General features: G+C 38.2%; 1 protein-coding gene across 2 annotated transcripts in view; it reads left to right on the top strand.

Annotated features, from left to right (window-relative positions):
* Positions 1 to 1,403: 1,403 nt before the first annotated feature.
* Positions 1,404 to 17,598, top strand: part of pkp2 (plakophilin 2) — a 28,016-nt gene continuing 11,821 nt past the window's right edge. For both annotated transcript variants that reach the window (XM_061960742.1, XM_061960741.1), the window contains exon 1: positions 1,404 to 1,704. In XM_061960742.1, the coding sequence (XP_061816726.1) occupies positions 1,506 to 1,704 (199 nt within the window). In that variant the 5' untranslated portion in view covers positions 1,404 to 1,505. The remainder of the gene's footprint in view (positions 1,705 to 17,598) is intronic.

The raw sequence follows: 17,598 nt of genomic DNA, 5'->3' as shown, positions 1-17,598 counted from the left end.
TATATTATGTATATATATGTAATGTGTATATATATGTATGTATATGTATATACTGTATATATACACATACATACATATATGTATGTATGTGTATATATTTACATATATATACTGTATATATACGTATATGTATATATATATGTGTGTATATATGTATGTATATGTATATATATGTATACATATGTATATATATATGTATGTATATGTATATATATGTATATATGTATGCATATATATACAGTATGTATGTATATATATATATATATATATGGGATGGATATATATATATATATAATGTATATATATATATTATGTATATATATGTAATGTGTATATATATGTATGTATGTGTATGTATGTACTGTATATATACACATACATACATATATGTATGTATGTGTATATATTTACATATATATATACTGTATATATACACGTATATGTACATATATATATATGTGTGTGTATATATGTATGTATATGTATATATTTATGTATATGTATATATATGTATATATGTATGCATACATATATATGTATACATATGTATATATGTATGCATATATATGTATATATGTATGCATACATACAGGGGCGCTGCTAGGGATTTTGGGCCCCATGAAAATAATCTTTACAGGGCCCCCAACACAGTGTCATTATTTTTTCTGTATTATAATTTCATCATCATTAGGGGCGTCTCTGGGCCCCCCTCCATCATGGGCCCCAGGAATCCGCCTCCTTTACCCCCCCTTTTTGGCGCCCCTGCATACATATATATGTATACATATGTATATATATGTATATATGTATAATTATGTATGTATATATGTACATATACATACAGTAAAAAAAAAAACTTCTGTAAAGTACAGACATAATGATATTTAGATTAAAAGAACACAGTTCAATCATTTAAAAATCAGTACGTTATTTTATGTTTATAATGGTAGCATTGCATATTATAAATACCATAAAATATATGTAAAATATGACAATATATTATATATCTAAAAAAAAATTACCAATAGAAAAAATAAAATAAGCATTAGTATTTTTTGTAATAGCAAAATTATAAAATATATATAAATTATATAAAATGTATATGAATATAAAATGTATTTAAATGGGCATTACTCATTTATAATAACCACATTGATTGTGACAAATAATATGTCAAATGTATGTGTAATATAAGAATAAATTATGAAAAGTATGACTGGTAAATAAATAAAATGGTTTCCTTTTGTTCAATGGGTGGAGCTACGTTATCTCCCGTCAGCCATTACGAGAGGTCCTTTTAATTACAACAAATAGAAACAAAAGTAGGAAGTAATTTGAGAAGCCAAATGTTGAGATTGTTTAAATAACAAAGTAACCCACAGCGGAGTCACCTGACACCACAGGTGTGTTTGGCCCCGCCCATCATTTCGTCATGAGTGTTCGGGAAGCTAAACAGGACTAAACTTCATCCAGAAATGGCGTCGGTGTAAAAAGTTTGACGGAGCATGGATGACTTGTTCTTTAAATCGGTGATACCGGTGCTCGACTACCACCGGCTGGACACCGACACCAGTCTGGCTCTTCCGGGCGAGCCCAGGCTTCAATCTTCGGCCAAACTTCCCAGCAATGATCGGAGTATGAGGGTCCAGCAGCAGGTTCAACTCACTCTTCTTGCACGGAAGGCAAGAAAAAATCAATCTTTTGGTAAATAAACAACAACAATTATGCTATCATTAACTAACTTGAATTATTAAATAACTTGAATACATCGTCATATTAAACACCTTTCTGTTCATTAGACAGTACAACTCCTACTACAGTACTACTAACTAGTTCATCACGTGATCGGTATTCAAATACTTTTCATTCATTGGCTTCGTAAGCAAGGCCGGTTTGTATTTAATAATCCTTTCTGAATAGTATCTGACTAATTACTTTTGACATAGTATTTGACAAATATTTGACATAGTATTCGACATAGTATTTGACATAGTATTTGACATACCGGTAGTAGACATACTATATTTGACATAGTATTTGACATAGTACATTTGACATAGTATTTGACAGAATATTTGACATAGTATTTGACAGAATATTTGACATAGTATTTGACAGAATATTTGACATAGTACATTTGACATAGTTGTTGACAGAATATTTGACATAGTTCTTGACAGAATATTTGACATAGTACATTTGACATAGTATTTGACAGAATATTTGACATAGTATTTGACAGAATATTTGACATAGCACATTTGACATAGTATTTGACAGAACATTTGACATAGTATTTGACAGAATATTTGACATAGTACGTTTGACATAGTTTTTGACAGAATATTTGACATAGTATTTGACACAATATTTGGCATAGTACATTTGACATAGTATTTGACAGAACATTTGACATAGTATTTGACAGAATATTTGACATAGTACATTTAACATAGTATTTGACAGAATATTTGACATAGTACGTTTGACATAGTTTTTGACAGAATATTTGACATAGTATTTGACAGAATATTTGGCATAGTACATTTAACATAGTATTTGACAGAATATTTGACATAGTACATTTGACATAGTTTTAAACAGAATATTTGACATAGTATTTGACAGAATATTTGACATATCACATTTGACATAGTATTTGACAGAATATTTGACATAGTACATTTGACATAGTTTTAAACAGAATATTTGACATAGTATTTGACAGAATATTTGACATATCACATTTGACATAGTATTTGACAGAATATTTGACAGAATATTTGACATAGTATTTGACATAGTACATTTGACATAGTATTTGACAGAATATTTGACATAGTACATTTGACATAGTTTTTGACAGAATATTTGACATAGTACATTTGACATAGTTTTTGACAGAATATTTGACATAGTATTTGACAGAATATTTGACATAGTACATTTCACATAGTGTTTGACATAATATTTGACATAGTATTTGACATAATATTTGACATAGGACATTTGACATAGTATTTGACATAATATTTGACATAGTTCATTTGACATAGTATTTGACATAGTACATTTGACATAGTTTTTGACAGGATATGTGACAGTGCATTTGACCAGTGACGTGCGGTGAGGTTCATGACTGGTGAGGCACTGACTTTATCACAGTCAGATTTACAAACATATGAACCCTAAAGAGTATCTTATTCACCATTTGATTGGCAGCAGTTAACGGGTTATGTTTAAAAGCTCATACCAGCATTCTTCCCTGCTTGGCACTCAGCATCAAGGGTTGGAATTGGGGGTGCCCACTGCTCCCCTCACATCCCAGGGGGTGATCAAGGGGATGGGTCAAATGCAGAGGACATATTTCACCACACCTAGTGTGTGTGACAATCATTGGTACTTTAACTCATTGGCGTTGTTAGGCCTATTTTAGGGGGGCTCAAGCCCCCCTAAAATATTCTTAAACCCCCCTAAATAATTTGGTGTTTTTTTGTTTGTTTTTTACAAATAAATGCCGACATATTCATTATAAAGTAAAGTAATGTCCGATCATTACCTTATAAAATTTGAAGTTCTGACTCATTGTCAACAAACTAATAATAATAATAACTGCTATAGCAGCCGCAACATTAATGCCGCCACAACGATGACTCTTGCTGACCTACTGCCTTCGGTAATGGCACCATTCCCAAATTATGTCGGCTCTATTGATAACCTCACTAACAACTTTGACAATGCCCTGCGCAAAACCATTGATAGTATAGCACCGCTAAAACAAAAAAGGGCCCCTAAAAGGCGCACCCCATGGTTTACAGAGGAAACCAGAGCTCATAAATTATCATGTAGAAAGTTGGAACGCAAATGGCGCGCGACCAAGCTTGAGGTTTTCCATCAAGCATGGAGTGATAGTTTAATATCGTATAAACGCATGCTTACCTTAGCTAAAGCTAAATATTACTCAAATCTCATCCGCCTCAACAAAAACGACCCTAAATTTTTGTTTAGTACAGTAGCATCGCTAACCCAACAAGGGACTCCTCCCAATAGCTCCACCCACTCGGCAGATGACTTTATGAATTTCTTTAATAAGAAAATTGAACTCATTAGAAAGGAGATTAAAGACAACGCATCCCAGCTACAACTGGGTTCTATGAACACAGATACAACTGTATCTACGACGGATACTGCAATACAAAATAGTCTCTCTCTTTTTGATGAAATAACATTAGAGGAACTATTACAGCGTGTAAGTGGGATAAAACAAACAACATGTTTACTTGACCCACTTCCTGGGAAACTTATCAAGGAGCTTTTTGTATTATTAGGTCCATCAGTGCTAAATATTATAAACTTATCACTTTCCTCTGGCACTGTTCCCCTAGCATTCAAGAAAGCGGTTATTCATCCTCTGCTCAAAAGACCTAACCTTGATCCTGACCTCATGGTAAACTACCGACCGGTGTCCCACCTTCCCTTTATTTCGAAAATCCTCGAAAAAATTGTCGCACAGCAGCTAAATGAACACTTAGTGTCTAACAATCTCTGTGAACCTTTTCAATCCGGTTTCAGGGCAAATCACTCTACGGAGACAGCCCTCGCAAAAATGACTAATGATCTACTGCTAACGATGGATTCTGATGCGTCATCTATGTTGCTGCTTCTTGATCTTAGCGCTGCTTTCGATACCGTCGATCATAATATTTTATTAGAGCGTATCAAAACACGTATTGGTATGTCAGACTTAGCTTTGTCGTGGTTTAACTCTTATCTTACTGACAGGATGCAATGCGTCTCCCATAATAATGTGACCTCGGACTATGTTAAGGTAACGTGCGGAGTTCCTCAGGGTTCGGTTCTTGGCCCTGCACTCTTTGGTATTTACATGCTGCCGCTAGGCGACATCATACGCAAATACGGTGTTAGCTTTCATTGCTATGCTGATGACACCCAACTCTACATGCCCCTAAAGCTGACCAACACGCCGGATTGTAGTCAGCTGGAGGCGTGTCTTAATGAAATTAAACAATGGATGTCCGCTAACTTCTTGCAACTCAACGCCAAGAAAACGGAAATGCTGATTATCGGTCCTGCTAAACACCGACATTTATTTAATAATACCACCTTAACATTTGACAACCAAACAATTACACAAGGCGAATCAGTAAAGAATCTGGGTATTATCTTCGACCCAACTCTCTCGTTTGAATCACACATTAAGAGTGTTACTAAAACGGCCTTCTTGCATCTCCGTAATATCGCTAAAATTCGTTCTATTTTATCCACTAGCGACGCTGAGATCATTATTCATGCGTTCGTTACGTCTCGTCTCGACTACTGTAACGTATTATTTTCGGGTCTCCCTATGTCTAGCATTAAAAAATTACAGTTGGTACAAAATGCGGCTGCTAGACTTTTGACAAGAACAAGAAAGTTTGATCATATTACGCCTATACTGGCTCACCTGCACTGGCTTCCTGTGCACTTAAGAAGTGACTTTAAGGTTTTACTACTTACGTATAAAATACTACACGGTCTAGCTCCGTCCTATCTTGTCGATTGCATTGTACCATATGTCCCGGCAAGAAATCTGCGTTCAAAGAACTCCGGCTTATTAGTGATTCCTAGAGCCCAAAAAAAGTCTGCGGGCTATAGAGCGTTTTCTATTCGGGCTCCAGTACTATGGAATGCCCTCCCGGTAACAATTAGAGATGCTACCTCAGTAGAAGCATTTAAGTCCCATCTTAAAACTCATTTGTATACTCTAGCCTTTAAATAGCCCCCCTGTTAGACCAGTTGATCTGCCGTTTCTTTTCTTTTCTCCTCTGCTCCCCTTTTCCTTGAGGGGGGCGGGGGGGGGCACAGGTCCGGTGGCCATGGATGAAGTGCTGGCTGTCCAGAGTCGGGACCCGGGGTGGACCGCTCGCCTGTGCATCGGCTGGGAACATCTCTACGCTGCTGACCCGTCTCCGCTCGGGATGGTGTCCTGCTGGCCCCACTATGGACTGGACTCTTACTATTATGTTGGATCCACTATGGACTGGACTCTCACAATATTATGTCAGACCCACTCGACATCCATTGCTTTCGGTCTCCCCTAGAGGGGGGGGGTTACCCACATATGCGGTCCTCTCCAAGGTTTCTCATAGTCATTCACATCGACGTCCCACTGGGGTGAGTTTTTCCTTGCCCGTATGTGGGCTTTGTACCGAGGATGTCGTTGTGGCTTGTGCAGCCCTTTGAGACACTTGTGATTTAGGGCTATATAAATAAAGATTGATTGATTGATAAAGTGGCCCAAATATGAGTTTAAATAAATAATCATATAACCTGTTATTATTCACTCAGTTTCCCCCCACTTCGTAGCGTAAGGTAGAGAGCCCCTTTCGTGCATCGGTATCCAATCCATTCCACTTGTTCATATAGAAAATGCCCACATCACTCAAATTCCAGCCCGCATTTTCTCTGCGACCTTTCTTGCGGTCCTGCAGGTGTACGAAGCACATTATCTTCCTTTACAATGAGTGAAGCTGCACAAAACCTTGTGTGTGCAATTGTAAATCATTTATATTTTAAGTTTTGTGTTTCTTGTAGAATCTATATAAAGTAATATACATAAGCCTATTGTTAAAATAATGAAAAAAACATCATTAAATATATTTGTTTTATTGTATTGTTACATTAATAGCTGTTTTATTATTATAGGATGGCTTGTTAAACATTTAATAGGATTTTCAGAGGGAGGAAAAACCAAGACATTTAATACAAAATGTAAAATGAATAAATACATAAAAAGAAAAAGAAAATATATGGTTAAAAGCCATCGTCCCGGGGAGCATTTCATTTCGTCCCGTGCATTTTTTAAAAATAATAATAATAACAATGAATAATTTCTAAGTCTTTGTTAGCCGTTTGTGAAGTTTTGTGCTCGTGCGTAACATTCGCTCGCATCCTGTGCATCTCCTGGGGGCAAAGCCCCCCCTGTCCTTAAAAGCTAGTGACGCCCCTGCTTTAACTTAACTTTAACTTTACACATACAAACTGTAGCACACAAAAAAGCACATTTAATAAAAAAAACGTTATTATGGTCTTACCTTTACTTATAAGTGCGGGTACAGTGGTGTTCGGTGTGGAGGAGTTGTGAATGAATGAAATATGAAATCCGTGCTGCAATCTGCAGGTGTACCTAATGTAGTGTCCTTGCAGTCATTCACGGCTCCTCCGGCGCGAGCAATGTTGTTTTTGCACTTTTTGGCTTCTTGTTAAGTGACTTTTTTTGGGTGGATTCGGTCTTGCACGTGGAGGGTTTGGGTGTGGGCTTTGGTTGGTGTGGCGTTCCCGTCGGTGGGTGCAGTCTGCGGCGAACGTGTCTTAAGCACCAGGAGGCGTGGTTACGCGTGCCTCAGCCAGTGCGTCTTCGCAGCAGTTTTATGATCGCTCAGTACAAGAAATACTTTACACACATACAGTTGTTGACAAAATACACTGTACATTATATACCTCAGCTAACTAAACTATGGAAATATATAATATAATTCATATAGCAATACAGTCTCACTGCACAGCAGACCAGCAGTTAGCCGAGTCCGTCCATGTTGAGGCACTGAGTGACGCGCCTCGACTGGCTGCTGTTCACCGCACCGTCTCTTCTCAGTATTTGAACGGCAAATGTGAAAATTCAGCGATTTTGAATAAAAATAATCTAAAACTGGTGAAGTTAAATGGAAAATAACTTTATAGTATAATCACTGGATACATATAACAATTTAATATTTTCATCATGTTTCCATGATGGCAGGTGAGGCAGGGCCTCTAGGACCGCACGTCACTGCATTTGACATAGAATTTGACAGAATATTTGACATAGTATTTGACAGAATGTTTGACATAGTACATTTGACATAGTTTTTGACAGAATATTTGACATAGTATTTGACAGAATATTTGACATAGTACATTTCACATAGTGTTTGACATATTTGACATAGTATTTGACATAATATTTGACATAGGACATTTGACCTAGTATTTGACATAGTTCATTTGACATAGTATTTGACATAGTACATTTGACATAGTTTTTGACAGAATATTTGACATAGTATTTGACAGAATATTTGACATAGTACATTTGACATAGTATTTGACAGAATATGTGACAGTGCATTTGACATAGTATTTGACAGAATATATGACATAGTACATTTGACATAGTATTTGACAGAATATTTGACATAGTACATTTGACATAGTATTTGACAGAATATTTGACATAGTATTTGACAGAATATTTGACATAGTACATTTGACATAGGGGGTTCTTAACATTTTTGGCCTCTAAGTCCAACTTTTCAACAACACAGGGACCCGAGGCACTAAGATATTAACACTGAAGTAGTCATCTTACTCTTGATATTAATCCTATTCAATAATGATATCAAACCTACCTACAGTTTACAACCTTGTCAAATGTGTTGATCACAAAAAATATTTAACACATAAACCTTAGACTCAGACTCATTAGAAAAATAAGCACAAACCAAATATACTGCATAAGAAGGGACTTAAAACTGAATGACAAAAAGTAAATTTACATACAATTATGTTGTGCTAAAATAAATTAATGAATATCTTTAAATAAACTGTCAATAAAATTAAAGCACAAATGAAAATGCAGCTTCACCACTTTAGTTATAATGTCTGTGCTTAGGAAACCTCTCTATGACTTTAACTCCAGACTTCAGTTTGTTTGATATTGTCAATGCTGCCACAAGTGGTGGGAAAGTGTATTACAACTGAGTACCACTGCGGCCCCAAAGGAGCACATCTGAGAAACAGATATTTTTTGGTGGCCCTCTAGGGGGCGCTCGCAGCCCAATTCCAACAATTGGCCCTGGCCCTATCCTTTGGTTACGAAACACAGACATAGGATATTTGATAAAATATTTTACAAAGTATATTTGACATAGCATTTGAGATAGTATTTGACATAGTAGACACTATATTTTACATAGTATTGGACATAGTAGACATAGTATATTTGACATAGTAGACATAGTATATTTGACATTGTATTTGACATAGTATATTTGACATTGTATTTGACATAGTATATTTGATAGTATTTGACAGGGTAGATATAGCATTTGATATAGTAGGCATAATATTTGACATTGTATTTGACATTGTATTTGACATTGTATTCGACATAGTATTTGACATAGTATATTTGACATAGTATTTGACAGAGTAGATATAGTATTTGATATTAGCAGGCATGGTATTTGACATAGTATTTGACATTGTATATATTTGACAGCATTTGGCATAGTAGACATATATATATATATATATATATATATATATATATATGTATGTATGTATGTATGTATGTATGTATGTATGTGTATATATATATGTATGTATGTATGTATGTATGTATGTATGTATGTATGTATGTATGTATGTATGTATGTATGTATGTATGTGTGTGTGTGTGTGTGTGTGTGTGTGTGTATGTATGTATGTATGTATGTATGTATGTATGTGTATATATATATATATATATATATATATATATATATATATATATATATATGTATGTATATATGTCTGTGTGTGTGTGTATATATATATATATATATATATATATATATTGGTTCTTTGATTTATTTGGTTAATATATACAGTGTTTCCCACAGGGCAGGCATCTATTTGTGGTGGTGTGGTTGGGGGGCGGGGGGTGGCGGCGGCAGCGGCGATGACCAAGAAGAACGCGGAGTTGGAATATAATTACAACACTTTATGTACATATTTATATACAGATTTGAACAATTAGTTATTCACTGAAATATATTTATTAATTGTGGTTCTTACAAAAAATATATCTTATAAAATATAAAAGCTAAAATGTCTCTTAAAGCTCTGCCCCTTTAATTAGTGCATACTAAATAATTTAACTTTAGCCTACTACTACAACCATATTATTTACCAGCAACATAAAGTGAAACAGAGGCAGAGGTGTCCTGCCACAGTCAGTCAACCTCCTCGTCCTCCTCCTGCTGCTGCTGACCAGGTGGCACTGGAGCTAGTCGCTCTATGTTTTGTCGTGGTCCTCTCTATAATCAATCAATCAATCAATCAATCAATCTTTATTTATATAGCCCTAAATCACAAGTGTCTCAAAGGGCTGCACAAGCCACAACGACATCCTCGGTACAAAGCCCACATACGGGCAAGGAAAAACTCACCCCAGTGGGACGTCGATGTGAATGACTATGAGAAACCTTGGAGAGGACCGCATATGTGGGTAACCCCCCCCCTCTAGGGGAGACCGAAAGCAATGGATGTCGAGTGGGTCTGACATAATATTGTGAGAGTCCAGTCCATAGTGGATCCAACATAATAGTAAGAGTCCAGTCCATAGTGGGGCCAGCAGGACACCATCCCGAGCGGAGACGGGTCAGCAGCGCAGAGATGTTCCCTGCCGATGCACAGGCGAGCGGTCCACCCCGGGTCCCGACTCTGGACAGCCAGCACTTCATCCATGGCCACCGGACCTGTGCCCCCCCCCCTCAAGGAAAAGGGGAGCAGAGGAGAAAAGAAAAGAAACGGCAGATCAACTGGTCTAACAGGGGGGCTATTTAAAGGCTAGAGTATACAAATGAGTTTTAAGATGGGACTTAAATGCTTCTACTGAGGTAGCATCTCTAATTGTTACCGGGAGGGCATTCCATAGTACTGGAGCCCGAATAGAAAACGCTCTATAGCCCGCAGACTTTTTTTGGGCTCTGGGAATCACTAATAAGCCGGAGTTCTTTGAACGCAGATTTCTTGCCGGGACATATGGTACAATGCAATCGACAAGATAGGACGGAGCTAGACCGTGTAGTATTTTATACGTAAGTAGTAAAACCTTAAAGTCACATCTTAAGTGCACAGGAAGCCAGTGCAGGTGAGCCAGTATAGGCGTAATATGATCAAACTTCCTTGTTCTTGTCAAAAGTCTAGCAGCCGCATTTTGTACCAACTGTAATTTTTTAATGCTAGACATAGGGAGACCCGAAAATAATACGTTACAGTAATCGAGACGAGACGTAACGAACGCATGAATAATGATCTCAGCGTCGCTAGTGGATAAAATAGAACGAATTTTAGCAATATTACGGAGATGAAAGAAGGCCGTTTTAGTAACACTCTTAATGTGTGACTCAAACGAGAGAGTTGGGTCGAAGATAATACCCAGATTCTTTACTGATTCGCCTTGTGTAATTGTTTGGTTGTCAAATGTTAAGGTGGTATTATTAAATAAATGTCGGTGTTTAGCAGGACCGATAATCAGCATTTCCGTTTTCTTGGCGTTGAGTTGCAAGAAGTTAGCGGACATCCATTGTTTAATTTCATTAAGACACGCCTCCAGCTGACTACAATCCGGCGTGTTGGTCAGCTTTAGGGGCATGTAGAGTTGGGCGTCATCAGCATAACAATGAAAGCTAACACCGTATTTGCGTATGATGTCGCCTAGCGGCAGCATGTAAATACTAAAGAGTGCAGGGCCAAGAACCGAACCCTGAGGAACTCCGCACGTTACCTTAACATAGTCCGAGGTCACATTATTATGGGAGACGCATTGCATCCTGTCAGTAAGATAAGAGTTAAACCACGACAAAGCTAAGTCTGACATACCAATACGTGTTTTGATACGCTCTAATAAAATATTATGATCGACGGTATCGAAAGCAGCGCTAAGATCAAGAAGCAGCAACATAGATGACGCATCAGAATCCATCGTTAGCAGTAGATCATTAGTCATTTTTGCGAGGGCTGTCTCCGTAGAGTGATTTGCCCTGAAACCGGATTGAAAAGGTTCACAGAGATTGTTAGACACTAAGTGTTCATTTAGCTGCTGTGCGACAATTTTTTCGAGGATTTTCGAAATAAAGGGAAGGTGGGACACCGGTCGGTAGTTTACCATGAGGTCAGGATCAAGGTTAGGTCTTTTGAGCAGAGGATGAATAACCGCTTTCTTGAATGCTAGGGGAACAGTGCCAGAGGAAAGTGATAAGTTTATAATATTTAGCACTGATGGACCTAATAATACAAAAAGCTCCTTGATAAGTTTCCCAGGAAGTGGGTCAAGTAAACATGTTGTTTGTTTTATCCCACTTACACGCTGTAATAGTTCCTCTAATGTTATTTCATCAAAAAGAGAGAGACTATTTTGTATTGCAGTATCCGTCGTAGATACAGTTGTGTCTGTGTTCATAGAACCCAGTTGTAGCTGGGATGCGTTGTCTTTAATCTCCTTTCTAATGAGTTCAATTTTCTTATTAAAGAAATTCATAAAGTCATCTGCCGAGTGGGTGGAGCTATTGGGAGGAGTCCCTTGTTGGGTTAGCGATGCTACTGTACTAAACAAAAATTTAGGGTCGTTTTTGTTGAGGCGGATGAGATTTGAGTAATATTTAGCTTTAGCTAAGGTAAGCATGCGTTTAAATGATAAATGATAAATGGGTTGTACTTGTATAGCGCTTTTCTACCTTCAAGGTACTCAAAGCGCTTTGACACTACTTCCACAATAATAATATCGTTTATACGATATTAAACTATCACTCCATGCTTGATGGAAAACCTCAAGCTTGGTTGCGCGCCATTTGCGTTCCAACTTTCTACATGATAATTTATGAGCTCTGGTTTCCTCTTTAAACCATGGGGTGCGCCTTTTAGGGGCCCTTTTTTGTTTTAGCGGTGCTATACTATCAATGGTTTTGCGCAGGGCATTGTCAAAGTTGTTAGTGAGGTTATCAATAGAGCCGACATAATTTGGGAATGGTGCCATTACCGAAGGCAGTAGGTCAGCAAGAGTCATCGTTGTGGCGGCATTAATGTTGCGGCTGCTATAGCAGTTATTATTATTATTAGTTTGTTGACAATGAGTCAGAACTTCGAATTTTATAAGGTAATGATCGGACACTACTTTAGTACACGGGAGTACCATAACTTTGGAGGTGGTGACACCCCTGACCAGCACTAGATCTATCGTATTGCCGTTGCGATGCGTAGGTTCATTTATTATTTGTGTAAGACCACAGCTATCAATTATAGTCTGGAGCGCCACGCACTGAGGGTCCGATGGGGTATTCATATGGATATTAAAGTCCCCCATTATGATTATATTGTCTGCGTACGTCACTAGATCAGCAACGAACTCTGAGAATTCATTAATAAAGTCCGAGTAGGGCCCTGGGGGGCGGTAGATAACAGCCATATCGAGAGGCAGCGGTGCGACAGACCTCATAGTAAGCACCTCAAACGATTTGTATTTATTATTTAGGTTAGGGGTAAGGTTAAAGTTTTCATTGTATATTAGTGCGAGCCCCCCACCCCTTTTAAGGGGACGGGCAATATGCGCATTCGTATAGTTAGGAGGAGATGCCTCATTTAGCGCAAAAAATTCGTCTGGTTTGAGCCAGGTTTCGCTAAGACCAATGACGTTAAGATTGTTGTCTCTAATGACCTCATTAACTAATAACGTTTTGGGAGACAATGATCTTATGTTTAAAAAGCCCATATTATTAGTATTGGGCTGTTTTGACGAGTTTTTGTTTAAATTATCCGTAGTAGAAATATTAATAATGTTGCGTTTATTATACGTAGTGCACTTTAAATAGTTTCGACCATATCTAGGAATTGATACGACGGGAATTTTCAGATTGTTTGCTTGATGCTGCGATAGACTGAACGCATCATGATTTGCCACCTCAGTAGAATGCATATCTACCTCTAACACATTCACAACAGAAAACACATTATGTGAGTTGTGTCTTATTCTAAGAGAATTGCTATGCGTACAGGAATTATCCAGCCTGGCGCTGGCTAGTTCTAGCTTAACTGACTCCTCACCCGGACTAGCAGGCTCTGTAATTGCCTGTGACCGGGCTTGCTCTAGTGTAGTTAGTCAAATGTGACTCAAACAGTAGTCTATATTCTTAGACAGGATGATGGCGCCTTCCTGGTTAGGGTGAAGGCCGTCCCTCATCAGCAAGCCTGGTTTGCCCCAGAAAGAGGGCCAATTATCAATAAACGTTAGTCCCTGTTGTCTACAGAAGCTAGCCAGCCACTTGTTAAGCGAGACTAATCTGCTATATCTCTCATCATTGCCTCTCGCAGGCAGGGGGCCAGAGACAATTACTCGATGCCTGGACATCTTTCTAGCGAGATCACAAGTCCTGGCTATGTTTCTCTTTGTAATCTCTGACTGTCTCATTCTAGTGTCATTGGAGCCAACGTGTACAACTATATTCGCATAACTAGTGGTGCGATTAGCCTGTCGTACGTGTTTACTAGGCCTGTTGCGAGTTAGCTCCCTAAGATTAGCCTCAATATCAGGTGCTCGGGCCCCCGGGATGCACTTAATTGTGGCTGGTTTGCTAAGCTTTATGTTTCGGGTGATGGAGTCCCCTATGACTAAGGTGTGGTGCCCGGTAGACTGGGGTGTAGGACTAGCTAAAGAGCTAAATCTATTATGCGTCTCAACCGGTACACCGTAGCTTGTAGGCCGCTTAGGGCTGCTACAGGCTGGGCTAGTTAGCTCGCTACAGCTAACGCTAGCAGATGTGTCCGCAACATCTAAAGTTACGAGATTACTCTGCTCTAACTGGCGGACACGGCCCTCTAGCAGAGCCAGCCTCTCCGTGAGTAAGGTGCAAGACGCGCAGGAAGCCATACTCACGGTGTTTTCTGTCACCGAGTGAAGTTCCTGCTGTCTTCCGAGAAGTCCTGGTCACGGTGTGCAGGAGTAGACTCCTTCTGACCGGCGCCCGGCGACGCCTTTCTCCGCGCTAGCTTCGTTAGCTTAGCAGCTAGCTGCTAGCTAGTTGCGGGAGGGGTGGAGAGACAGAGATCGGGTGATTTGCAAGTTAAATAGTACTACTAAATATGTTGAGAAAGTAATAAAGAAAGCTGCAAAACAATTTAAAAGCACACAAATAGAACGATACTTAGCTTTTTCGAAACAGCGAGCAGTCAGCGAGCAGTCACGCACGGTGAACCGGAACCTATAAGGCACATAAGAATATAAATTAGGACCCTTTTCATGAGAAAAGTGCATTTCTGATCTGCCCCTGCTTTATTTTTCAGTGTTTGCTGAGTCTCACCTGTTCCCTCCGCCCTAATATTTCTACTTGCCCGACTTCTCAAATCTACTTGCCCCAATATTTTTACTTGTCCTGCCTAGGTTTTTTTCTGGCTGTGTAGTGCTCATGGCTTATATCTTACTAAAATTCTTCCCGTTGACTATTTACAACACTACACAGTATTTATTATTATTATTTATAATTACATTTAAATGGCATTGCATACATGTAAAATTAAATGCTATTATTTGACCAGTAGCAGTTACACCCATCTGAACAGGTCAGCCACCTGTTTAAAGCCCGATCACGGTTGAAATCTTGAAATGAAGGGCCTTTAATGGCCAAAACATTAACCTGGACAACATTTTAACAGCTGGTTGGCTCAGATTTTTTTCTTTTCATTGCATTCACATGCTGCAGTGGACATTTTAGCTTGAGTATTAATGTAGTATCTGAAGCACCGTCTCCACGTGTGTTTATTGACAACAGGGTTATAACCTGGACACGTTAGCTTGTCGGTATGAAAACAGGTGATTGTTATTACGTGCGTCTGCCCCAGACCCCGAGTCAAACAGCGGCGGTGTTAATGAAGCAGCGTCAGGCTGCTCACCGTCAGTGAAACGCTCGGTGAAATCGCGGATTAACGTTAAATATATGACGAGCCGCGAGCGATGCAGCTATAACCTATCTAGCTATAACTTATATTACCCTCGTATTTTGATCCCGTCCGTCCGTCCGTCTTCGTCTTCGTCTTCGTCTTCGTCTTCGTCTTCTTCGTCTTCGTCTTCGTCTTCTTCTTCTTCTTCTGGCCCACCAGATGAATTAAGTGCTATTGGCGGAGTTACAATGCATAGTAGGCTACCGCCACCTACTGCACCGGAGTTGTAACTACAAGGTACATTCACAGACAGAGTCCCATTGCTTTTATGAGCGGTCGAGCGAGTCAAAAGCCGAAAAATCCATTTGTGGCGGACGTAATTCTTTCGTGGCGGGCCGCCACAAATAAATGAATGTGTGGGAAACACTGATATAATGATAGATGTATGTGTATTGGTCATCATAGTATTTAACATCAAAGACATATTCTTTGACGTAGTAGAAAAAATATTGACATGGTATTTGACATAGTAGACATATTATTTGATATAGTATTAGAAAATAATGACATACTAGACATAGTATCTATTATAGCATAAGACATAGCTTGACAGCGTGGGCAAAAAATTTAATAATGTGTACTATTAGTGGGCGTGGTTTTTGCATGCATACATGGCTTTTAACACGACATTTGATCATTTTTTTGCACATTAATGTTATCATGCTCCTTCCTGTGTGCAATGTGTTGAACCAGCAGCACACTTCTATAATCGTAATCTACACAACAGAAACATATGCACACTGACACTTAGTTCTGTGCGCGAGGCTGTGGATCGCATCACCAGCGCATTCGTCTGCAATGATAAAATGCAAGAAAATGCACAATGAAAGACATATTTTCATTTAGGAGATATAGTAATATATTTCCTAAGTAAAAAAAAAACGAACTACATAAAAAAACTATTAATTGGATTAATTATAATCCGCTCCATAAGTTATTCAGCAGCTATAAAATGATAAAAGGAAATTGCAGAATAGACGATATGTCTAATATTTTTTTTATTTCTGACCGTCCACACACGTATGACGGAAGATTCTTGTCTGTCCATCGTCTGTCTGTGCAACACGTGCACTGATCCTGTAGCCGTGCGTGGAACTGTCAGTTTGCACGTCCTTCCGACACGTGCTAAATAAAACGCTAAAGAGTGCTCACAAAACGGCGATGAGTGTTGATAAATCACATTACACGTGCTAAATAATTATATTTGCATTTTCTCCTCCCAGTATTGTGGGCGTTTTGATGATCAGCATATTTTTTGGTATATTAATGAAGACCGATACGCAAAATGGATTGCACGCCTTATTCTGCTCACTTAACAGACGCAATCCACATGTTGAGTAGATCAGATCTTTGCGTGTCTATCAAGTTTGCACCTGTTTTAGTACACGCAAACATTTAGTAAAACAAGTCTATTGTACTATATTTGACATGGTAAACAGAGTATTTGAAATACTATAGTTACAGTCGACATAGTATTTAATATAGTATCAGATATAGTAGACATAGTATTCACATAGTAATTTATATAGTATTGAGATAGACGGTATTTGACATAACATACATCATATTGAATATAGTATTTGACATAGTATTTCATACATGTTTAGACAGAGTAGACATAGTATTTGATATAGTATTAACATAGTAGGCATGGTATTTGACATAGTATTAACATATTAGACATACTACTTGACATAGTAGATATAGTATTTAATATATTAGACATAGTATTTTGCTGGTCCAACAATTCTGTGCCAGGTTTCTTTTATCTGTCCTAAAAATCAACATTTATGTTACAACTGAACT

Source organism: Nerophis lumbriciformis, linkage group LG05 (assembly GCF_033978685.3).
Source record: "Nerophis lumbriciformis linkage group LG05, RoL_Nlum_v2.1, whole genome shotgun sequence".
NCBI lineage: Eukaryota > Metazoa > Chordata > Actinopteri > Syngnathiformes > Syngnathidae > Nerophis > Nerophis lumbriciformis.
Note: the sequence above shows the minus strand (reverse complement) of the source record. Positions and strands in the feature narration are given on the sequence as shown.